This window comes from Podarcis filfolensis (genome assembly GCF_964270895.1).
Source record: "Podarcis filfolensis genome assembly, chromosome: 10".
Taxonomy (NCBI): Eukaryota; Metazoa; Chordata; class Lepidosauria; order Squamata; family Lacertidae; genus Podarcis; species Podarcis filfolensis.
In genome coordinates this window covers 59,854,101-59,880,028 of record NC_139612.1, presented here as the reverse complement: position 1 = coordinate 59,880,028, position 25,928 = coordinate 59,854,101, and the positions used below count along the sequence as shown (strand labels likewise).

At 44.9% G+C, this 25,928-nt stretch overlaps 1 protein-coding gene across 1 annotated transcript in view; it reads right to left on the bottom strand.

The window, feature by feature from the left end:
* DERA (deoxyribose-phosphate aldolase) overlaps positions 1 to 25,928 on the bottom strand; it is a 43,418-nt gene that overhangs the window by 17,057 nt on the left and 433 nt on the right. Inside the window, exons 2-6 of the mRNA XM_083573127.1 lie at positions 20,441 to 20,538; positions 16,953 to 17,100; positions 13,275 to 13,370; positions 12,200 to 12,334; positions 6,034 to 6,162 (exon numbers count right to left, since the gene is read on the bottom strand). Coding sequence (XP_083429253.1) covers positions 6,034 to 6,162; positions 12,200 to 12,334; positions 13,275 to 13,370; positions 16,953 to 17,100; positions 20,441 to 20,538 — 606 coding nt within the window. The remainder of the gene's footprint in view (positions 1 to 6,033; positions 6,163 to 12,199; positions 12,335 to 13,274; positions 13,371 to 16,952; positions 17,101 to 20,440; positions 20,539 to 25,928) is intronic.

Below are 25,928 nucleotides of genomic sequence, written 5' to 3'. Positions count from 1 at the left end.
TGAAGCACAATTGCCACACACAAAATCAGAGCACTGCTGAGTGATCGCTGTAAACACAGGAGGGAAGCTGCATTTAGCATTCCTGGCTGCAAGTTTATTTAAAATAATTTTATGCCAGCCCTTCGCTAAAACAACAGACAACTCCCAGGGTGGTTTACTACAAGGCAATAAAAACAAAGAAACATAAAAACCCAACAAATATGGACAAACAAACAATAAATCAAAATCGGGAAAACGGCAGCGGAGAAGACACAACCCAACAATTCAGTGTGAAAAACAGAACTTCACAGCCAGCTTGTATGAGATCAGGGATGGGGAACCAGGAGCACTCCAGACATGGTTGGACTACAATTCCCATCATCCCAGACTCTTGGCCATGCTGGCTGGGGCTGGAGCCCCAGCAATGACAGGAAGGTCACAAGTCTCTCACCCCTGGATGGCACAGTATTGAGACTAAGGGGTGAATTGTAAGTATAATTCTATACTAGATGACAGAGGGCCTGGAAAGCTTCTTCACCAGGTGCCAAAATGACTTCTGAGGGCATTTCGCAGGTAAGGGGCCATGACCAAGAAGGCTCTGTCTTTGGAGAAAAGGGATGCAGCTCAGTGGAAGAGCATCTGGTTTGGTCCCAAATTCAACCCCACAGCATCTCCAGGGAGGGCTGAGGAGAAACTCCTGCCTGAAACCCTGGACAGCTGTTTTCGGCCAAGTGTATACACTATTCAGCTACATGGACCAATGGCCTAACATGGCAAGTTCCTATGTTCTCTTCAATCACCATTTGCTTGCCTAACTTATCAATCTTATTATCATATTTTTAAATGTTCATAGATGTTTCGAATGTGGCTCTTTATGTCTTTTTTATTTTTTAAATGGCACCGTTTGGCTGCTTTGCTGTTCGCGGGTCTGGGCTCCTTTGGCAGGGAAGGCGTAGGGAAAATTCCCCTTGGGCTTTCGAGTACGGAGGCTCACGCCAAGTTCCCAGAAGGCCAGGCTTTATTCAGCAATGCATTGTAGGACAGAGTCCAAAGAGCCTGAGGGAACTTTCCATTGCGACACAGGAAAAATAAACGTCACATCGGCTGTTCGCCCTCACTATTGTCTTCCTCCATCCAACATACACTCAGCCCATTTTCTTTCACTGAACATGCAGACACCTCCTTGTGCCTTATCTGGAGTTGTTCTTCACTCTAACAGTCAGCGTTCAATTCCTCCTAAACTGGTTCTTACTGGTTTTATATGGTCAGGCTGCCCTCTTGCATACGTGACGCCGACCTCAGCGAGAACAGGTTTTCCATTCTGCGTCAATGGTCAGCAAAGAAATCTGGCAAGCAAGATGGCGGCGATGGCGTCCAGGTCACCAAAGATGACCCTAGTGTTCCGCCAGGTAGCTGACGTTACAGGAGGAAACTTGGGTCCCAAGTTCTCAAAGTATTTAAAAAGTAACTCTCTTCAAACCTGTCCCCACTCCGGCTGCTTTGTAGCATGAGGGAACTGAAGAAACAGCATTCGCTTGAGCTCTTCAGAGAATCCACACCCTGCCTTTCTCAAGGCATTTGAAGTGCCCTGGGAGATCCTTGGCTCTTGTGCATCTGCTTCTTGTGTTTCTGCTTCTTCTTGCCCTTGTTCTTTGAAAGGCAGGAGCCGTTTGATCAACGAGTGGCCCAGATCAAGTCTTTTGCGACTTCAAAACACAGCTCTCATTTCTACCTTTTCCCGCCTCCTAACACCCAGCTGACTTCGTCCGGGAGAGTCTGGGCTCCGGAGGACAAATGAAACTTATTTAAATAGCTTTATATTAAAATAGTCCATCATAAGCATTAACATGCAACCCCTGTCCCTCAAAAGAAAGGAAAATAAAAAAGCCCACTAAAAAAAAAAAAAAGAAATTAGCACAAGGGAATTAAATATTTATATCAAATACAACTCTTATATATCTCTCTGGAGATAGGGGGCGGGCGGGAATCTTGTCGGAAAATAAAGTTTAAAAGAATGGGTGGGAGTGATAATTTTTTTTCAAAAGGGGGGGAAGTTTGTTCTTCTCTCCTGCAACTGATTGCGGATTAAAATATCCATTTGGAAACGCCAAGCATCTGTTCGGTGGCAGCTGTAAGTAACATTACCCACACTCAAGACAATTTATATCTTTCCCTTTTATTAAAAAATAAACAGGCCCCTTTAAATTATTCACCAGCAAATTAAAACAGACACAAGCGCAGCAGCAGCAGCAGCAGCGAGGGGGGTGGCTCAGGAACCCAAGAAAGGAAGAGAACCCAAAACTACCTCTGGAGGGGAGACAATCCAAGACCTCTTCCATTGGACTGAGCAGCCAGCAATTCATGCACTGACCTAACCAATTTTCAATACAAGAGAAGCTCTGAAAGCTCAGATACTATATCAAAAGCTGCATCTATAAATAATAATAAAAACACACACAGAGGTGCCAACTCTGCAAGTCTTTTCCTCTCTTCACAAAGCAGGCTGCGTGCTCTCTGACTTTGGTTTTCATTGCACCTTTTCAACGGTTTTGGATCTTTCTCTCCCTCTGCCCATCTTGCTGGTTTCCCTATTCACCACAAGCATGTCTGCTTGATTTCTGCATGGGTTTCAAGTGTTTTATATAACTGTGCTTTAAATTCAGCTCCAGCGTCTAAATACAGAGATGTGGGAGTTTTCCTTCTAAAGAGAGTTGGACCTCAGTAGCAGGTGCCAAAGCACCGTCCTTTTAATGCCCCTTTAAAATGTGGGGATTTTGGGGTGGGGAGGAGTTATTGGGTTGTTTTTATTTTGGTTATGTATTTTGTATTTTTATACTGTCGTTTCATCTTGTGAAATGCCCTGAAACCTGCGGGTATAGGGTGGCATACAAATATTAACAACAACAACAACAACAACAACAGACCTCCTTCCTGGAAATTGCACAGCAATCCAGGGCGAAACAGCCTTCCCAGTCCAACCTCAGTTACTTGGGAAGCCTGGCATGGGACTGTAGGCCTTATTCAAGGCTGTATAAAAATGAGGCATAGAATTGATTAAAGTGGATTGGGAGAGGTTTTCATCCTCTCTTGTGCTACTAGAACCTGAGGACTTCCAATGAAGCTGAACAGAGTGGTTCAGGACAGAGGCAAAACCTGTACCACACATCTAAAGCACTATTATACCACTATTATACCCCAAAGCATCCTGGGAACCGAAGTTTGTCAACGGAGCTGAGAGTTGTTACCTATTCCACACGCAGAGCTACAACTCTCAGAGTTCCTGGGGCAACTCAGTCAGCAGAGCATGAGACTATTAACCCAAGGTTCGTGGGTTCGAGCCCCATGTAAAAGATTCCTGCACTGCCGAGGGTTGGGCTAGATGACTCTTGGGTCCCTTCCAACTCTACGATCCTATGATTTCCGGGAAGAGGGCTTGATAGTTAAACCACTCTGGGAATTCTACCCCTGTGAGAGAAATAAAGGTCTCCTGGCAACTCTCAGAACCCTTAAATAATAATAATAATAATAATAATAATAATAATAATAATAATAATAATAAATTTTATTTATATCCCGCCCTCCCCAGCCGAAGCTGGGCTCAGGGCGGCTAACAACAATCAAAATAATCCAACATTCTAAAAACATTCATTATTAAATTAATTAAAATCAAATTAAAATCAAATTTATGGCAACCATTAAGCAAAATTCTGTGCAGATTGCCAGAGGAGGGGGTCAGGCTGCGCCCTGACCAAAGGCCTGGTGGAACAGCTCTGTCTTGCAGGCCCTGCGGAAAGATGTCAGGTCCCAGGATGCTTTGAGAGAAGCCGTGAGGTGGTTTAACAGGGCTTTAAATTTATGGTGCAGATGTAGCCAGAAAAGAAAGAAGTAGTTATTCTTCACACAGCACATGATCTATTGCATGGGTAGGCAAACTAAGGCCTGGGGGCCGGATCCGGCCCAATCGCCTTCTAAATCCGGCCCGCGGATAGTTCAGGAATCAGCATGTTTTTACATGAGTAGAATGCGTCCTTTTATTTAAAATGAATCTCTGGGTTATTTGTGGGGCCTGCTTGGTGTTTTTACATGAGTAGAATGTGTGCTCCTATTTAAAATGCATCTCTTGGTTATTTGTGGGGCCTAGGAATTCATTCATTCCCCCCCCCAAAAAAAATAAAGTCCGGCCCCCCACAAGGTCTGAGGGACAGTGGACTGGCCCCCTGCTGAAAAAGTTTGCTGATCCCTGACAGACTTGACCTCCACCAGAGGCTTTCCTTGTCCAAGGTGCTGATTCAGCAGCCAGCCTCTTTTTAATGCCGTTCCATTAGTGCTGGCTTATTATTATTATTTACTGCATTTATACATACTTTCATCTTCCAAGGACCTCGTGGTGGTGGTTCCCTTCCTCCCCGTTCCATTCCAATCCTCCCAACAAGCCCATGAGGTAGGTTAAGGCTAAGAGATGGCGACAGGCCCAAGGTCACCCAGCGAGCTTCATGGCTGAGTGGGGATTCAAACCCTGGTCTCCCGGGTCCTATTCCAACACACTAACCATTACGCCATACTGGCTTCCAACCAAGGGCTCGTTTCTCAGAATTTCTGAGGAGAAGGAAACGCTCCGCTTTCACAGTGTGGTCTGATGCGTTTGGCCGCTGCACTCGATTCAAACGGAAACAAAAACACGCTTAGCCGCTAACAAAGCCACAGATCAATGAAAGCTATTGTGTATATTTAAAAATGGGAAGCTGCCACGGTGCTGTTATAACAATGCGGGCCGAGGAGGGAGGGGGGATAGTGTTAACAGCAGAGCCATCTGCTGTACTGCAGTGAAACTGCATTTCAAAAAACACAGGGTGGAAAGGAGAGGTGAACTTCAGAACTTACTTTTATTTAAGGAAAAATCAAAACAAAGATTTTGAGAACCCCGCAGGGTTAAATTAACCAGCAGCCCCGCTCTAGAATTTCTGTAGGAAAGGCTGCTAATTCTGCAGGGCTAACTGCCCACTTAACGGTTATTTTCTGAATTTGTTCCCTACCCTTCACCGTAAGGTCCGAGTGCGGGTTACGACAATGTAAAAATACATTAAAACTAGTTTCAAAAATTAGGAACCGGAAGAATAGGGTGGGTCCTGAATATCTATGGGTGGTATTTAGCCAAGAGTTATTCAAAGTAAACCCACTGAAATTAATGAACATGATGAAGTTAGGCTCATAAAGTTTAATACGTCTACTCTGAGTAAAGCTAAACTGAATACCACCCTTTATTTTAGGAGTCAAAGGGGAGGGTGGAGAGGTACATCATCGGGTCAGCCTGGGAACTGGGCCATGGTACCTGGTATCATGGATGTTCAAGCTTTTTGGTTCAAGTATTCCTGCAGTGTCCCCTAGTCCTGCTATAGTAGATTTGACTGCTCTTCATATGGCCTCTCTTTCATCTTGCCTTGGCACACTCTGTTCCACACAAGGCCTGCCACAATCTGGGCTGCAGTGGGCCTTGTTGCCAAAAAACAGCCGGTCATAACAGCCACTTATCATACCCTCCAACATGGGACACGGGTAGCGCTGTGGGTTAAACCACAGAGCCTAGGACTTGCCGATCAGAAGGTTAGCGGTTCGAATCCCCCCGATGGGGTGAGCTCCTGTTGCTCTGTCCCTGCTCCTGCCCACCTAGCAGTTCGAAAGCATGTCAGCGTGCAAGTAGATAAATAGGTACCGCTCCGGTGGGAAGGTAAACGGCGTTTCCGTGCACTGCTCTTGTTCGCCAGAAGCGGCTTAGTCATGCTGGCCACATGACCCGGAAGCTGTACGCCGGCTCCCTCGGCCAATAAAGCGAGATGAGCGTCGCAACCCCCAGAGTCGGCCACGACTGGACCTAACGGTCAGAGGTCTATTTACCTTTACCCTCCAACATGTCCAGGCCAAAAACTGTGTGAGTCAAGTGACCTGCATGAGATCACAGTCCTGAGGAAAGTGCAGGTGATGCAGGGTGGGGGATAACAAGCAACTAGCAATTGTATTTATTAAATAATAAATAAATAAATAAATAAAGGAAGTTACCTGCCATCATGGCTACAAGACTTGCTTTGTAGACATTAGTAAGCGATCCCAGCTCTCCTGTCCCCAAAATAGTTTTCATATGAGCTTCTCCACAGGCCTGACGACACTGACGTATTTCTTCATAGAGACCTAGCAGAAAGGAATTTTTTTGGGGGGGGTTAATAATAATAATAATTTAAAATTTATATGCTGACCATCTTGCTGGGTTTCCCCAGTCACTTTGGGCGGCTTACAACATATATAAAAACACAACAAAGCATCAAATGTTAAAAACAAAATATCCTATACGAGCAACAAACCAACCAATAAATCAATAGAAACCAATAACAACAACAATAACAATAACAGTAATAGTTTACAGTTATACCCAAAATAACCGCTAACCATATAACTCTTGTTCAGTATTAAATTCCTGTTCTAGCTCAATTGAAGAATGCTGCTTCATTCTAAAAGAAAACCCCTAACAGCTAGTGTCACTGGTCTCCTGTCATGGAATATTCTTCTGACAGATATCCTCACTGCTAACTTTCTGGCACCTCTTAAAGACCTTCTTATACTGACACACCTATTCTGTTGCTTAAACTTTATTGAGATAGAATCATATAACTGTAGAGTTGGAAGGGACCCTGAGGGTCATCTACTCCAACCCCCAGCCATGCCAGAATCTCAACTAAACCATCCAAGACAGATGGCGCTCCAACCTCTGCTTGAAAACCTCCAGGGCAGAAGAGTTCACCACCTCCCTAAGGAGTCCATTCCCCTGTCAAACAGCTCTTATTGTCAGAGAGTTCTTCCTGATGTTTAGTTGGAATCTTCTTTCTTATAACTTGAAGCCATTGGTTCAAGTCTTAGCCTCCAGAGCAGGAGAAAACAAGCTTGCTTGCTTCATTTCCCATGTGACAGCCCTTAAGATATTTGAATAAGGCTATCACCTCTCAGTCTCTTCTTTTCCAGGCTAAACATACCCAGCTCCTTCAAACATTCCTCATAAAGCGTGTTTTCCAGGCCCTTGATCATCTTGGTTGCCCTCCTCTGCACACATCCCAGCTTGTCAATTGTTGTTGTTTAGTCATGTCTGACTCTTCGTGACCCCATGGACCAGAGCACGCCAAGCACTCCTGTCTTCCACTGCCTCCCGCAGTTTGGTCAAACTCATGCTGGTAGCTTCGAGAACACTGTCCAACCATCTCGTCCTCTGTTGTCCCCTTCTCCTTGTGCCCTCCATCTTTCCCAACATCAGGGTCTTTTCCAGGGAGTCTTCTCTTCTCATGAGGTGGCCAAAGTATTGGAGCCTCAGCTTCAGGATCTGTCCTTCCAGTGAGCACTCAGGGCTGATTTCCTTAAGAATGGAGAGGTTTAATCTTCTTGCAGTCCATGGGACTCTCAAGAGTCTCCTCCACGCAAGATAGATTTGTAATAATAAAGAACTATGCTCACTGGGTGACCTTGAGCCACTTCCTGCCTATCAGCTAACCTACTGTGGAGATTAAATGAGGAGGGGAAGAATCACAAACATCACCTTGAGCTCCTTGGGGAAATCATGTTTTGAGACTACAATTCCCATCAACTCTGACCACTGGTCCCATTAGCTAGGGATGATGGGAGTTGTATTCCCAAAACATCTGGAGGGCCGAGTTTGCCTATGCCTGACGTAGGGTGCAGACACAAACAAACAAACAAACAATAAATAAATAGGAGATACAGAAGAAGAAAACTTTTCGTCCCCCGCTCCCCTGACAACACATCCTACATCCTTCAAGCCACTCTACAGAAGCGATGGTGGCTGCTCCTTAAGCTAACATTTTAGGATTGAAGCCCATGTTCAGAGCTACATCACGTTCTTTGTCCCTTGGTCATGGTATATTAGTGGGGATGGGGGGAAGTAAATGCAAGAGAGAAAAATCGTGCGTGTTTTTAACATTTTCTTTGCACTAATGGAAAATTGTTAGGGGAAAGTCATCTATCAGAAAGGAGTTCAGTAACTCCAGTGCAAGGACTCGGCTCCTAAACTCAAAGAGGGAGCCGACACAAAGCAGTTGCTTTTATATTCCAATCCATTAGAGAGCACTTAAAATAATTGTTAAAAGACCAGGCTTAGACAAATTATAGTTCAAGTGGCGTGAAGATACTCAACAATAGGTAACAGCAGATTTAACTTAAGGCTTGGAGTAATTGGACGTACACTAAAGTACTTAACATTTTCAGCAATTTTTGAAATGTATTAAGAACGTGGAGACTTGTTCCGAATGGCCACCAGCCATCCATCAAGCACGACCCTCAACTTTGCCATGGGCTTTTTAAAAAGCTCTAAAAAGGGGGAAAGGAAAGAAAGGAGAGACTGAGGGTCCTGCTGCTGGGGAGAATCAAGGACGTTTTTCACCCACATTACGAATTTTACGAATGCAGAATTTCAAAGCGAGTGTGCTGTCTAATAGCAGGTGCAAGAGGCAATTAACACACTCACAGCATTGTAAATACCCAGCCCCCCCCAAAATTGCTAGCCAGCCAATAAACAAACAAACAAACAAACAGGGGCTAGTCTCGCTAGGGGTTGGCAGAAGAGGGAATCCAGCTGCTTGCTGTCCTTCTGTGTTAAGAACACAAGAAGAGCCTGCTAGAGCAGGACCCATCTATTCCAGTGCCGTGTTCTCACAGCAGCCAAACAGACACCGGTGCGAAACCCATGAGCAGGATCTGAGCACAACAGCCCTCTTCCCTCCTGTGGTTTCCAGCAACTGGTATTCAGAAGCATTTTTGGAACCAGAGCAATAGCCACCACAGACCCTACAAGTGTCCCTATTTTCCAGGGAGATCTCATGATTTAGAGAAGCTGTCCTGGGTTCTGATTTGATCCCGGAATGTTCCGCTTTTCCTTAGGATGTCCCTATTTTCACTGGAGAAATGTTGGAGGGTACAGAGTTATCTGACCCCCGAGCCGTCTGAAGGCAAGCTTGTACAGTGGTACCTCGGGTTAAGAACTTAATTCGTTCCCAAGGTCTGTTCTTAACCTGAAACTGTTCTTAACCTGAGATACCACTTTAGCTAATGGGGCCTCCCGCTGCTGCCGCCCGATTTCTGTTCTCATTCGGAAGCAAAGTTCTTAACCCTGGGTTAGCTGAGTCTGTAACCTGAAGCGTCTGTAACCCGAGGTACCACTGTATAGGGAAGGTGTGGGGTTTTTTTATTGGTTAGTTATCTTTTTATATATGTTGGAAGCTGCCCAGAGTGGCTGGGGCGACCCAGTCAGATGTGTGGGGTATAAATAGTAAAATTACCATCACGGAATGGGACATCCCTATTTTCATTGGAGAAAAGTTGGAGGGTATGCCACCATTACTGGTAGCCATTGATAGCTCTAGTCTTCCTTTATTGGGGTTTTCTGAACTTTCCCCTGCGTCTCCAAGGGAGTACCTCTTCGCTGGGCCCTGAAGAAAATGTGTGTGTTCCTGAGGCCTAGCCCTTCACTGCTAACCATGGTTAGCACGTCATGCTAGGCCAGGGGTTGCTAGTTTACTGGGAACAAGCAGGGTGCTGTTGCCACTGTCTGCCATTGCCATCCTCTCTCCTCAACTGTCATCTGGGGGTGGCCATTTCACCAGACTACCTCAGTGGGAGAGGTAGGCAGCAGGATTCATTTCAACAGCTTCTCTGGAGGACCTAGCTCCTTCAGGCATCTCCTGTACCAAGCTGGCCATAACAGAAATTGCCTGAGTTTTGATTTTCCTCTTCCCTCCTGGTCCCTGTCCCCTTGTGTGTCATGTGCGCTTTTTTTAGATCGTAAGTCTGTGGGTGGGGGCAGTCTTGTTTTGGTCGTATGTAAGACGCTCTGGGACGCTCTAGAGAGTCCCATGGACTGCAAGAAGATCAAACCTATCCATTCTGAAGGAGATCAGCCCTGAGTGCTCACTGGAAGGACAGATCCTGAAGCTGAGGCTCCAATACTTTGGCCACCTCATGAGGAGAAGACTCCCTGGAAAAGACCCTGATGTTGGGAAAGACTGAGGGCACAAGGAGAAGGGGACGACAGAGGACGAGATGGTTGGACAGTGTTCTCGAAGCTACCAGCATGAGTTTGACCAAACTGTGGGAGGCAGTGGAAGACAGGAGTGCCTGGTGTGCTCTGGTCTATGGGGTCACGAAGAGTTGGACATGACTAAGCAACTGAACAACAATGACAAGACGCTCTGGAAGCCCTGAAGAACAGGATACAAAGGCTCGAAATGAAATGAGTTTTAAAAAACTGCTCCCGCTTCACTCCTCTGCTGGGCGTAAGTGGGGCAAACAATCTATGAAACCACAAGTTAAGCTTGATGTTCCATTACGTCAGTGGCCCAGGATCCTGGTAACAAGCCAGGATCATTTGCCAGCTTTAAAGCACAGGTTGGAGTCAGCCTTTGAAGGTGAGCTTCTTAAGGAGAAACAGGCCACGATCCCGGGTTTGGGCACTATATGAAGCCAAGCTTAACAGCAGCAGGGCTTTCTCCCTTGTGCCAGAGGAGGAGCACACAGTGAGAGCAATGGGGGTGCTTGCAGCAGCACACCACTTGTGCAAAGATGCCAGAAGATAAACCCTAGCTTATCATGATGTGCAACACACGGCTAATGTCAAATCTGCATGGTACAATAGTTAGAGCATTGGACTAGGAGTTGCCAGGCCCTGAAGCTGACCGGGTGACCTCAGGTGAGCTGCTACCTCTCGGTCTAACCTACCCCACAGGGTTGCTGCAACGATAAAATAGTGTGGGTCGGGGAGATAACTGTGTGCGCTCGTTCCTTGAGCTCCCCGGAGGAAGGGAGGGTGGAAATAAAAAAATAGCCTGCATGAGTTCAACAGAACATTGTCTACGATGAAGCTACTTGGTAAAAGAGGCCTTTAGCACCACATCCTCCAGCTAAAGAAATGTTGCATTGTAATGGAAGGATGCTAATTGTACAAACACAGAGCTTAGTTACTGGAGCACTGTCAGCATTTAAAGGCAAACCATTCAAGGTACATTAAGAGAAAACCAATTACAGAGAAAAGCCTTCTCCTACTGTATTAAAAAGCTTGCTAATTAATAGCATTCCAGGGAGACAACTCGCAACAGCAATCTAAACGGTACTGAGGATGCACTGAGATTCTGCGAACACCAATTAGAAAACCCAGAGATTTTGTTGTCAGGAACCAAACACACTTTCCTTCTTTCTTTTCTTTTTTTTAAAGTAACGCTAGGCCAACAACCCCTCGAGTTCTTTTTAACAATTCTGTTTGTAAATAATTAGAGCGCTGGCACCCATGTTAGTTTCCTTTCCCCTCCCCATTTCACATGAAGTTAAGACAAAAGCGGGAGAAAATTTATTTTTCACAATATTCCTTTGCGGAAGGAAAGCTTTGTAAAAAAGAAAAAGAAAAGGAAATCTTGCCGATACACGGGCCTGATCATTGTCAGCGACAAATGCATTGGGGTAACGGGCTTCCCCCGCCATCACCAGGCAGGCGGCAGTAAATTGTGCAAAAAGAGAACAAAGGCTTTAACCCCCACATAGGGGTTAACCCAGGTTTAAACCCCACATAGCCAGGGAAAAGGATCAGGAAAAAGACCTGTGCTGATTAGCTTCTGGGCTCAAACTGAAGTGCTGGCATGGTACAAATAATAAAATTATTATGATTACGACTGTTATTATTATTATCAGTTGTGCTCAACTATAAAAGCGTTGAAATACAAATAGGTAAACAACATTGGGTAAAGTTTGGCTCATAATATCCAGAGCCCGAGGTAACCCAAGGAAGCTGGAAGAGGGGAGATTCAGGACTGTCAAAAGGAAGCAGATTTTCATTTGAGTGCATTGTTAAATTGTGACATTTGCTACCTTTAGATGTTGCGACGGCTGCCATTTTGGATGGCTTTCAAAGGAGATCAGGCAGATTCATGGAGGATATCAATGTCCGCGGGTCATGGTGGCTATATTATCTCCAGTATCAGAGGCAGTAGTGCATATGCCCTCTAAATAAATACCAGTTGCTGGGGTCACCATGGGACACGTGCCATTGTGTACATTTTCCGGGCAACGAGTTGGCCATTGTGGGATCAGGACGCTGGACCAGACAGGCCTTTTGGTCTCACCCAGCGGGGCTCTCCTGATGTTCCTGCAACCATTTTTCTGTCAGGACTCCCTTAATGCTCACCTTCCCACTGGCCTGTCAGGACTAAGGTTCTGTTAATGACGATGTCTATCTCTCTGGCGCCATCTTCCACAGCTAGACGGATCTCCTCTAAGCGGGTTTTCAGAGGCGTCTGTCCTGCTGGAAATCCGGTTGCCACTAAGAGAAAAAACACACACAGTGCAAGTTATTAGTCCTGGTGCGAGCAGAGAGATAGCAGGGGGGGCAACAGGCATGAGCTTGCCAGATCTATAGAACTGGTTCACCATAGTCAGGTACTTCCCACAATCCAACCATCCACAATCCCTCCCAAATTTCCAGTCTCTTTTTTTCCTCAACAAAAGGGGGAAGTGTGAAAGTAAGCGGTTAAACTGGCACCACCCATGAGACTCTAAAACAGAAGAGGCCAGCATGGTGCCCTTCAGGTCTGCTGGACTACAACTCCCATAATTCCTTGCTGTTGGGTTGCGCAGGCTGGGTTTGATGGGAGCTGGCAATCCTTGATTCACACATTGATGATTTTCAAGCATTCTGCCCTCATGTAATTGCAATATAAACAGGAAAGGGGGAAATCAGAGCTGTAACAAGCAAATTAACTTTCATCAGCAGTGCCATAGCTGTCAACATTTCCGTTTTTTAAAGGGAAATTCCCTTATTCTGAATAGGATTCCTCACAAGAAAAGGGAAAAGTTGACAGCTATGATCAGCACTGCGTCACATGCATACATAATCTTATTTGTATGCCACTTTTCCACAGTTCAAACCATGTTCAAGGTGGCTTACTAGATTAAAAAAAACCCCACATAACTACAACATAACAAAAGTAGTCATAAACAATAAACAAACTATTAAAAAATACAAAACCAAACTGAGCAATTTCCACGTAAACAACAAAAACCCCAAACAGTGGTACACATTGTTGCCGCAGCCCCATACCAGGGGTGACTAATCTTTGGCTCGGGGGCCACATTCATCCCTCGTAATCCTCCAAGGGCCACATAATGGGAATGCATGCGGTCAAGTCAGGCTCCGCATGAAGAGACAGGGCCTACACTAGGGCATTCAGACTCCCCTCTTGAAACACAGGAGGAAAGCTTACCTGAAGCTACTGGGATGTCACAGCCAGCAGCCTTCAGTGCTTTCACTGCATCAGCGACTCTTGATGGATAGACGCAAACGGCAGCAGTAGTAATGCCTGCAAACAGATCAAGAATATGGTCCACTTTAGTTTCCGACTCACTTTCAGGGCCAGCCTTGCCACAAGGCAGGGCAAGGCCCCTCTCCACAATCAAAGGGCAGCAAATTGCCAAATGCGTAGATTATATATATATAATTTCCATGGTGGCGCATCATTTTGCTTTCCTGTTTCACAAACAGTGACCCCAAGGGCCCATCTTTCCCATTCCCCAAAGCAAGAATTCAGTGTTGAGAACTTAAATATTGGATATATTAAGAAAGTACGAACTGTGTTCTGCTGGATCAGGCCAAAGGCCCATCTAATCCAGCATCCTATTCCCACAGTGGCCAACAGCCCTCTATCCACTTGTGAGTCCCAAAAACTGGCATTTGGGGGCACGACGCCTCTGATAATGGATGCAGAACAAAGCCACATCTTATTATGTACTTCCCGCTTCTCTTGAGCATCGAGAAGTTCCAGAGTTTCGTATCCCCACGACACACCTGACAGCTACTGCGTTTTTGTAATGTTAGCTTTATTTGCCAGTATGAAGTCAGGTCACAACTGGAGACAAAGATCCCCCTTTAGAACTTATAGAAGTTCTCTTTCGCGGGTTTTTGCTTTTTACCCTGACGCCGTATTTTCAAAAAAAAGAATGTCCCAAGGCATATTTCGTGCGCCTTTGCTGCGAATCTGTAGACCTCCCCAAAAAACCTTTTGCTTATGGGTGGTATAAAAATGTTGTAAATAAAATAGAATTCTTAATTTTGTAGAAGAACCTTTATTTAACAAAAACTACAGTGTGTGAATAGCCTTCTTTGTAGCATGGCAGATACTCACTGAAAAAGCAAGGCAACACAGCTGAAGAACCTGCGTTATACTGCCACCTAGCTATTTTATTGTCTCTGACAGAGATTTGTTTAGCAGGAGACTGAATGTGGGACCTTTTACAGAAAAAGCAGGTGCCTCGAAAGGCAGGCAGACACACGCCTCTCTACTCACCGAAACCTTATAAATGGGTGATGATGGGAGGCAGGGAGGGTGTTTAAAAATTATTGGGCTTACTCATTCCATGATCCAGGCAACAGGAGATCTATGGGTCATATTTATGCCACTTCCCCGTGAAAACAGTCACTCACAAAGCAGTTTACAACAAATAAAAACCAGAATGCGTCTCAAAACCAACCACCACGCGTAAAATTTCATAACGAAATGTTAGCAAATATAACAATGCACCAAAAAGGGGGCAACATTTCAGATGTTGATTGCACAAAATTGGAAGACTGGAGAAATACCAACTAAAGAACAATGGCAAGAGAAGTTGATGAACTATGCAGAACTGGCAAAAATGACAGATAGACTAAGAGAAAAAGACAACAGAGACTTTGAAAACGATTGGGAACCATTCATATTATATTTGCAGAAACTAAGAAAGTCAATAGACTTGATGGCAGGATTTAAATAAACATTCACATTATCAGCATCAAAAAATGTTTAGAAGATAGTGAAATATGATGATGCATTTAATTTTACTCTTTTTTTAGGTTTGATGTTATGTTATTAATAACTTTTTTTTGTCAAGAGATAGCAAAATGGGTGAAAATAGAAACAAACCAGAAGCGGAAGCTGGGGGAAGTCTTGGAGGGGAGGGAGGGAGGAATATATAGTAAATGTTAAGAATTTGAGGTGTATGTAATGAATGAAAAAGAAAAATGAATTAAAAAAATTATAAAAAAGAGGACATCCCAGCTTAAACAGAGAGATCATACCCGCCCCCCAGAATGGCTGGTGCAACCCAGTGAGATGGACAGGGAATAAGTAATAAATCATTATTATTACCAAACAAGAGAACCCTGCTAGTTTCCCCCCCATGTCTCAGAAACATGACGGTCTTCAACCTGAAGTTGGGCATTTAGTATAGCTCTTCCAGCAGAGATTTGCCAGGCATCCTCACTGCTAACTTTCAGGCGCCTCTCAAATATATTTTTTTATGCCGAAAAGCCTATTCCTTTCTTTAATTAACCCCCACTGCAAATCATTTTTATGACAGTTTGTTTCCGTGCTTCATTGGAATTGTACGTACCGCCTTGATGATTTATTCAAGTGGGCCATATATAAATGTTTGTACAAATATAAGTAAGTAAAATGGGACGCGGGTGGCACTGTGGGTTAAACCACAGAGCCTAGGACTTTCCGATCAGAAGGTCGGTGGTTTGAATCCCTGCAACAGGGTGAGCTCCCGTTGCTCAGTCCCTGCTCCTGCCCACCTAGCAGTTTGAAAGCACATCAAAGTGCAAGTAGATAAATAAGTAGATAAATACCTCCGGCGGGGAGGTAAACAGCGTTTCTGTGCTCTGCTCTGGTTCGCCAGAAGTGGCTTAGTCCTGCTGGCCACATGACCCGGAAGCTGTACACTGACTCCCTTGGCCAATAAAGCGAGATGAGCGCCGCAACCCCAGAGTCAGCCATGACTGGACCTAATGGTCAGAGGTCCCTTTACCTTTACCTTAAGTAAGTAAAATAAGGAGGTATAAGCAGGAGTGGGGGAATGTCTGCAGAAGTACAAGGGGGGGGCTTTGAAGTGGAAGGGAACCCCAGAAACAGAACTGTGAGTTCTTGCATGCTCTGTGGCCAAAGAATGGTTAAGGCTATTGGGGCGGTGGGAGGGAAATGGAAAAACCAGTAAGGAAAAGGAAATGCAATGGAGAATTCTAAAAGAGGTTAGCACCCTCAACAGGAGCGCTCCACACTGCAAATTTTTGTTGCAGTTCTCACTTCTTCAGCTGAAGCCCCAGAATCCAGATTGTCCTTCCGAGCAGGACTAACCGTTCAGCAGAAACCATCACTCACCAGAGGATCGATCCGAGGGAGTTGGCACACAAACAGTGCATGTGTCTTTTCCAGATACACATAATGATAATAATAACAACAACAACAACAACAACAACAACAACAACAACAACAACAACAATAATAATAATAATAATAATAATAATAATATATTATTTTTCCCCGGCCACTCTGGGCGGCTTCCAACAGAACACTAAAATACAATATTAAACATTAAAAGCTTCCCTAAACAGGGCTGCCTTCAGATGTCTTCTAAAAGTTTGGTACAGTGGTACCTCGGGTTACAGACGCTTCAGGTTGCAGACTAACCCAGAAATAGTACCTCGGGTTAAGAACTTTGCTTCAGGATGAGAACAGAAATTTTGCAGCGGCAGTGGGAGGCCCCATTAGCTAAAGTGGTACCTCAGGTTAAGAACAGTTTCAGCTTAAGAACGGACCTCCAGAACGAATTAAGTTCTTAATCTGAGGTACCACTGTAGTTATTTTTCTCTTTGACATCTGGTGGGAGGGCGTTCCACAGGGTGGGTGCCACTACCAAGAAGGCCCTCTGCCTGGTTCCCTGTAACTTGGCTTCTGGCAGTGAGGGAACCGCCAGAAGGCCCTCAGAGCTGGACCTCAGTGTCCGGGCAGAACGATGGAGGTGGAGACGTGCCTTCAGGTATAATAGACCGAGGGCATTTAGGGCTTTAAAGGTCAGCATGACCTTAACAGAACCAAGGTTCTGTTCCTGATTTGCACAGAAAGACTTACCTTTGTCGTCCACGCTCATAGCTTGCAACAGATCCCCTCGGATGGGATGCTTGGCTTTGTAGCACAACCTGCAGACGTTGGAAGGGGTGTCATCGCCCGAAAGGGTGGTGAGGTCGATGCAGGTGACGGCCCTCAGGTGCCAAGCTGCCTTTTATCATATAGAAATATACATATACATTAGGAAAAGGCCTTATCCTATAGCTGCATGCCTAGAGAACACCTGGGACTTCGGAGGCCAGGACAGATAAGAGTGCTGGTACATAAACAAGCTACAATGAACCATAGACTCTCACTTTCCCTCCTCTCATCTATTTTCTGTTCCAGGAGAAGATCAGAAGCTTCTGGCGATTTTTAAACAAACCAGTTTGCTGAAAATGCTCCCAAACCCAGCTGACCAAACCCTGCTTTCAGTAGGGATCCTTCTCACCGGTCCAGATCCTATTCCCCCTCCATCCTGTAGCTCATGGTTTAATTTAAACAGCTGTGGGATCAGGGTGATTAAGCGGACAATATTTTGCCCACTGTATCTTTCAACTGGCACATTTCATGCATACTGGGGAGAGGAGGAAATGTATTTAAAAGGAAACAAAAAACCAGGTATGATCCATCTAAAGTTAGGCAATTTAAAATCTCCCTGATTACAATGGAAAGGTCACCCACACACCCCTAATGCTGTTCCCTCTGATGTGTATGGGAATTAGAAGGGCATAATTTTGTCCAGATTGCACTGGACTCATTGCCTTGCATTTGAAGTATTTAAAGTATTATAACATAGAGAAAGGAATACTGAGAGGTAATGTGATAGCCATCTTCAAATATGTTTATAAATGCTTCGGTTTCCGAACACACCTCGGAAGTCGAACATGCCACGTGGCTTCCGTATTGAGTTTTCTGTACGGAGGCTTCCGTACTGAGTTTTCGGTTTTCGAACATTTCAAAACTCGAACAGTCTTTCGGAATGGACTACGTTAAAAAACCGAGGTGCCACTGTAATGCTAGTAGAAGAATTTGTTTCCATCCAAAATTCATCAGCCAATCAAAATCAAATCTTGCTTTTGTTTTTTGTTGTTGTTGTTTTTTAAAAAAAGGACTGTGAAATCAAGAAATCAGCTCACTTCAGGCAGACTTTACTAAACTTCCCGAACTTCACTGAGGAATGCAGCCTGCCAAGCCTTGCCCTGGGAACCCCAGTTCAGAGTCCTGGGGCTGTTGCTTCTGGAAAGCACAAGACCGCAACATTAGCTGCTTCCTTAACAAAGTAATGGTTGTTCTTTCCTATTTGGTTAGTGGAACCTCCGCTCCCCACAAACCCCTCATGGCCTCCCCAGATCTGCTCCAGAGGTTTGTGGGGAAATCCGGAACAGATTTATGAGGCTCACAGAGGAGAAAGTTCCACTGCACAGCCATAAGTCCTCCCGCTAATGGAACTGCATGGCTGACTATTGCTCTAAGTCTGCACCCACCTGTTTTGAAATGTGGCACTTAGCTGTTTTAGCATCTTTTGCTTCTCTTTCTAGACCCTCCTAGAATGTCCCCAGACCTTTTCACACCCCAGTGTAAAGTGCTGAAAAGCAGACTGTGCTGTATTGAGAATGGATGTTATGAATCAAGCTCTCCTTGAGAATCCTTTAGGTTCCCTATCTCATGGAGAAAGCAGGGTAGATACAAAGGATCTCTTCCCTTTTTGCTCTGAAGCGCTTTGTTTTGCTTTTCGTAAGTGTAGAAAAGAAACCAAGCGCACTTTTATTGTTGTTGGAATTCCTATTCCAGCTAAAATAAATGGAATGGAAATTGAATGTATAATCAGCTCCTAGGAAAGAGATTCTGGCCTCCGCAGTTGAAAAACGAGTTGTGAAGACAGATGTAGCAAAAACGGTTCCAAGAATTGGTGTGAACTTGTAGGGGGGCTTTTTTTTTTTTTTTTGGTTGTTGTTTAACCGAGAAGCTATTTTTACAGAAGAGGCTGAGCTATGAGAGTCTGACTACATATTCCATAGCCAAACCTTCGCCAACACTCAGGATATTTCAAAGAAATATGTCAGTCTAATCCAAGCTGATATTAAAACCCACTATTATCAGTTTTTAAGCAGAGACATTCAAATATCCATATTAGGGCAATGCCTTTATTTGAGCAACCAAACAGGATTTTGTGATATTTCAGTCAGTAATATAAAGTCATTGCTCTAATGTGGATGTTTTATTTAATTTTTATTATTATTTAGGTAAAAACAAATCTGCAAAACCCATGAAAACCACACAGAATATCAACCAGTGATGAAAAGGGAATGTCCAACATTCTAAGGCTGCAATAGAAGTCTAGTGTCCAGACCAAAGGAAGTAATAGTACCTCTCTATTCTGCCCTGGTCAGACTACACCTGGAATAATGTGTGCAGGTATGGACAACACAATTTAAGAAGGATGTTGACAAGCTGGAATGTTTGCAGAGGTGGGCAACCAAAATGATTCAGGGTCTGGAAAATAAGCTCAGTAAGTTTCGGACTTGAAGTCTCACCAGACCCAGTTAAGGTTGCCAGGCCTCCAGGGCTGACCAGGAGTTTCCAAGTATCATCATCATCATCATCATCAGTGCTTTTTTCTGAGGGGATGCATACCCCTAAACATTTTGCGAATCTTTGTACTTTTGTCCATTTCCTGTATTTATTTTTCCCAATCTGAACTATAAAATGGTGATTTTCTTGAGTCAAAATGAGAGTACCCCAAAACATTTTTTAAAGAAAAAAATACACTGATAATAATAAAAGAATTGTCCAAGAGGTGGCTTAGAAAATGCACACGCCTACCCACTCATGAATCAACGTATTTAAAGCTTATTTGTGGTTTTGCCCCTCTCTGAGGTGCCTCAACACCCACCACACATGTACGCAAAAACTCGCTGTTGGAAAAGAATCTTTTTACCAGCCTCATTACCATGGTCCTCAAAAATGAATTATTCAAAAAGGCAAGCACCATCTTTTATGTCTCTAGGCAACTTGAACAAAATTCAGTACCTTAGATTCCGAACGCCTTGGTACTCGGACGCTTTGGCTCCCGAACGCCGCAAACCTGGAAGTGAGTGTTCCGGTTTGCGAACGTTCTTTGGAACCCGAACGTCTGAAGGGGCTTCCGATTGGCTGCAGGAGCTTCCAATCAGAAGCCGAGCTTTGGTTTCTGAACGTTTTGGAAGCCGAACGGACTTCCGGAATGGATTCCGTTCGACTTCCAAGGTATTAAAGTGGATGGAGGTAGAACAGGTGTCTGTGGAACACGAGAGCAGAATACTCAAGGAGCAAAAGGACGTTGCCCGATACGGAGTCAGATCACTGGCCCATCTTGTGCAGAACTGCCAACACTGAACGGCAGCCAGAGTTTCAAGCAGGGGATTCTCCCAGCACCTACCTGGAGATCCCAGGGATCACCCTCAAGACTTTTGACATACAAAGCATGTTCCCTACCCCTCGGACACGAACCTCTCCTGGGAGCCACTTACCTGCCAATTCTTTTTCACAGCCCGCTGTGTCTGAATTTGAGCTGCCTGCCTCAGGACCGCCGGCTGGTTCACCCGGACTCTCGCAAGCCAGCTGAGGTCTGTGAGGAAAAGTGCCTAGTTCCGTTTAGTACGTTTATTATTATTATTATTATTTTGAATGTATTCTTATTGCATCTTATCTATGTAACCCAAATAATAAAGCAGAACAAAGACGTAAAAACTAAACCAAACCAAAAACCAACATGGCGGCCCCTGATATGCTGCTTGGTGCCTATTAAGGCCCTCTGCCCCACTCTTTTTTTTCTTTTTAAATTACATTTAGGATTGTTTGGGGTCCTGTCCCCCCCCCTTTTTACCCTGGGCTGCAGCTGGCAGGGTGGACAGATCCATGCAAGGGAACGTTCCCCAAACTGCCAAGGATGAAAGGCTACACTTTGCGATGAAGATGAAGATGATGATGATCATCATTATCATCATCATCATTTGTATGCTGCCCATCTAACTGAGTTGCCCCAGCCACTCTGGCCACTTTTGCACACATCACCCAAATTCTTATCCACACTCAAGTTTAATCAGAATTAAATTCCGCAAGGAAGAAAACCACAATTTCAATCTCCGAGCCATTTTGCAGTGTAATGTCCATGCCAGTTTCTCAGATTTCAAAATGTGTCACCCGGGGTCTGGAAAAGTTGGGGACCCCTGCCCTCTTTTGAAAACTGCTTCACAAATAAAGTCCCCCCCCCCGTATAGTATACACAGATTATTCCTAGGTAAGCAGGAGAAGCACATGTTATTATTAATTGGATTTCTTACTTGCCGTTCACCGTAAGGTCCCAGGGCAAGCTTACATCAATTTAAAAATAGAGTATTAAAACCTATTTTTTTATTAAAAAAAAATAATTCACTCAATAGAAAAGAGTGGCTCCTAAAAAAATATGCATTTCAGGTATACAAGGCCTGGGAAAGATGTGCAACCCTCCGTTAGGAACTGCTGTTTCAGAGTCCAGCTTTCCAGGCAAATGCAGGTCAGAAATCTGGATATATTGGGGAGGGGGGAATTATGTGTGAATCATCTCAAGTACCTGCCAAAGGAGGAGCAGGGAAGCAGCTTAGATATTCATTAAACATGGAGCGTGAATAGTCCCATTTTTTATATGTCATCTGCTCCATCTAAATATTCATGGGGCTTCAGGGATAAAAGTAATTAAAGCAGTTAAACTACAGCTAATTAGCCAACTTTCTTTTAATCCTCCTCTGGAAAAAAAAAAAGAATGTTTTACTCCCTCTGAAGACGTGTCCAAAAAAGAAGAAGAGAGAGCGGGGAAAAAACAATCTTCAAAACTGTATTTAGAAGTTTCATAGGAGAGTCAATCTTTCTTTTTTTTCTTTTCTTTTTTAACTTGAGGGCCTGTGACTGTAGGCAGCTTGGCCCATTATGCCTCAGGGTACCGCAGCATAGCTGGTGTTGCGCCAAAGAGAAAAGGACGTTAATAAGATAGCTTTGAACTGGATGGCTACAGAGTACAGGCGAATTCTCTTTAATTGGTATAAAACGGTGCCAACCCACGAAGCGGCGGGTAGTGGAATATCTGCCCAAACGGCTGGCAATGAAGTGCTATACTTCATGAGAGGAGAGATGATAGCCGTCTTCACAGATCTCAAGGGCTGACACATGGAAGATGGAGCCAGCTTGTATTCTCCTGCTCCGGAGGGTAGGACTGAAACGGATGACTTCAAGTTACACTACTGAGGAAGGGGGACCCAAGGTCTGTCTTGGTAGAAGCGAGATTTCTACAAGCATCCAGAGATACCCATTTTAGACATCTAGGGCACACTGACAGCCTAAAAAAGACGTTGGACTACAACTCCCATTAGCGCCAGCCAGCATGGCCCAGTAGACAGGGATCGTGGGAGTTGTAGTTCAATACCACCTGGAGGTCAGAGGTCCCCATCTCTGGCCTAGCACCTCCACTTAGAAAGATCAGGTAGCAGATAATAGGAAATGGGCTCACTACTAATCCCGAGACACTGGCTCCTGCCAGTCAGAGTAATAATGGGCTGGAGTGTCAACTCCTCTGATCTGGTGTTCCCTACAATACTCAGGATTTATTCACAGGGCTTCCTGAGTTGTGGCCCCAACACACTTTGTCTTTTGAGGACCCCCAAAATCTAGGGCTGGATTTCTACCCTCAGACAGTTCTTCAGTGATATTTTGCAATTGTAGATGAATGGTGACTTTCTGTTCTATTCACAGTCATGAGCGTTCTTAGAATTTGATCTTTGATTTTTTTTATATGCATTGAGTTTTTGTTTGCTTTTTTGGTTACCTTTTTAAAAAGCTCTTAGGGCTCATTAGCTTGCCTGAGTGAGCCTAGAGTGCTAACCTATATATGTGATGGTTTTGCCTTGCAATCTCTACATTTTTGGGACGTTGTTTTTCAAATACATATATCCTGATTAGAGTTATAATTCCTTTGTAGTGCATAAAGGTAAAGGTAAAGGGACCCCTGACCATTAGGTCCAGTCGTGACTGACTCTGGGGTTGCGGCGCTCATCTCGCTTTATTGGCCGAGGGAGCAAGCATACAGCTTCCGGGTCATGTGGCCAGCATGACTAAGCCGCTTCTGGCGAACCAGAGCAGCGCACGGAAACGCCGTTTACCTTCCCGCCGGAGCAGTACCTATTTATCTACTTGCACTTTGACATGCTTAACAAGGCACTAAACCAGGCATAGGCAAACTCCAGCCCTCCAGATGTTTGGGACTACAACTCCCATCATCCATAGCTAACAGGACCAATGGTCAGGGATGATGGGAGTTGTAATCCCAAACATCTGTAGGGCCGGAGTTTGGCTATGGCTGCACTAAACCTATTACTGCCTTTTCCATTACTCGATCTTTGAACTTGCAAGGTTCTTTTACTATCCCTATATACTCAAGGTGTACCAAATACACGTACCAAATCTGGTGCACTCAAGACGCTTCTGGACTAAAACTCCCGTGACCACTGCTCATGCTGGCTAGGGCTGGTTATTATTATCATTATTTACTAAATTTGTATAAACCCTCGGAGTGTCTGGGGTGGTAGGGGAGTAGTAGTAGCTCTGGCAGGGTGCTCCTTCTGGTGTAATATGTTCACCTTTTGTAGACTGAGCACTCACCTGTGGCTCCTAGAAAATGTCAGCATGTGACAGTGGCCACACCCTGGGAATGGCTTCAACTGGCTGGTTAAACCAGGTGAGCATAGCCAATGGGTCTAAAACCCTCAGTGAGTTAGGGACTTCCCCTCCAGCAGACTGAGAAAATGAGACCAATAGCGGGTCAAACGGTCAAGAAGGCATTTTCTGCACATGAAGAGTTTGGATTTGATATCCTGCTTTATCACTACCCGAAGGAGTCTCAAAGCGGCTAACATTCTCCTTTCCCTTCCTCCCCCACAACAAACACTCTGTGAGGTGAGTGGGGCTGAGAGAATTCAGAGAAGTGTGACTAGCCCAAGGTCACCCAGCAGCTGCATGTGGAGGAGCGGAGACGCAAACCCGGTTCACCAGATTACAAGACTACCGCTCTTAACCACTACACCACACTGCTGTAGATGCAGCGGTTCTCAACCTGTGGGTCCCCAGATGTTGTTGGACTACAACTCCCATCATCCCTGAGCTCTGGCCTTGCTAGCTAGGGGTGATGGGAGTTGTAGTTCAACAGGGGACCCACAGGTTGAGAAAGGATCTGGGGATCCACAGGTTGAGAAAGGCTGTGTAGAGGGAAGTGAGGGGCAGATGGGGCTCCTCAACCCGGGAAGGTAGCCCATCTAGGAGAAGGAAAACTCTGATCCAAACTTCTAATGCCCTGTGGGGTATCTTCAGGAGATGAAAAGGCTCAGGAGTAAAATCCCACAGAAATCTAAGACAGTTTGGATGGCACCTTGGACTCCCCCTTCTGGCAACTCCTGTAACCAAGCTGATGTGGTCCAAAGGAAAGTAGAGCAATACATTCCTAATTAAGTGTGGTGTAGTGGTTAAGAGCGGTAGACTCATAATCTGGTGAACCGGGTTCACCTCCACATGCAGGTGCTGGGTGACCTTGGGCCAGTCACACTTCTCTGAAGTCTCTCAGCCCCACTCACCTCACAGAGTGTTTGTTGTGGGGGAGGAAGGGAAAGGAGAATGTTAGCCGCTTTGAGACTCCTTAGGGTAGTGATAAAGTGGGATATCAAATCCAAACTCTTCTTCTTGTTGCATGCTGGTGCCAGACATACTGCTCTACTTTCCTTTGATGCACGTCAGCAAGGCCCCCCCAGGGTGGGGTGCATGTTCTTGATGTCCTAGCAGCCGAGGACCTCCAGACACACTGCTCAGGCTCACACCCCAAGGAGGTCACTTTGGAGCTGGTAACGCAGCAACTTGATTTCACCCTCAGAGGCACTGTCTCTCGAAACAGGCAGGGTGTATATGTACAGTGGTACCTCGGGTTACAGACACTTCAGGTTACAGACTCCACTAACCCAGAAATAGTACCTTGGGTTAAGAACTTTGCTTCAGGATGAGAACAGAAATCGTGCTCCAGCGGCGCGGCGGCAGCGGGAGGCCCCATTAGCTATAAAGTGGTGCTTCAGGTTAAGAACAGTTTCAGGTTAAGAACGGAGCTCCAGAACGAATTAAGTACTTAACCCGAGGTACCACTGTATATGTAATAATAATAACTTGCAGTTTTTGCAAGAGGATCCATGCACCAAATTTCCACCAATGTACTAAAACCATGTGCGATTCAGATAGATCTGCTCTCCTGGTGTGGACTTTAAACCCTTTCATAACAAGAGGAATTTTGCCAAGGATGACCAAAGGGAAAAGGAAGGCAGCTACCTCCACAATACCTGCGTAGCAGAAGGAGTTTAGATAAGTGGACTCCCACAACCGCCCTTCACAAGCTGCAGCTACGAAAGTTTCTCTTCTCTCCCCCAACTATTACAAAATGCAGAATTCTTTTCTTCCTGGGGTCACCAGCAAGCTTGGGCACTAAATAAAGCACACTGACTAAGGTGAAAGTGCCACTGACCTCAGCAGTGTTGCCTCTCCATAAATACGTCTCATCTGCAGTTAGCATGCTGCCCTTAAGACTTGGGAGACCAGGGTTCAAATCCCCACTCAAACAAAGCTTACTGGGCCATTTGCCAGCTCTCAACCTGACCTCCTTGTCTGGCTGTTGTGAGGATAAGACAAAGAGTGCTGCTTTGAGCTGCCCCTCTGAGGAAGGACAGGATACCAATAATAATAATAATAATAATAATAATAATAATAATAATAATAATAATAATAATAATAATGTATACTAGTGCTTAGGATTGCACTGCATGCTCTCACTGGATAGCAAATCTTATTAGCAGAATTTAAGGACATATACAGAAAATTGCACTGTTGGATACTGTATGTAGACAGTGGAATACTTAATATATTTTTGGATTCTGGAATGCGGGGTCTTGCCAAGCCAGT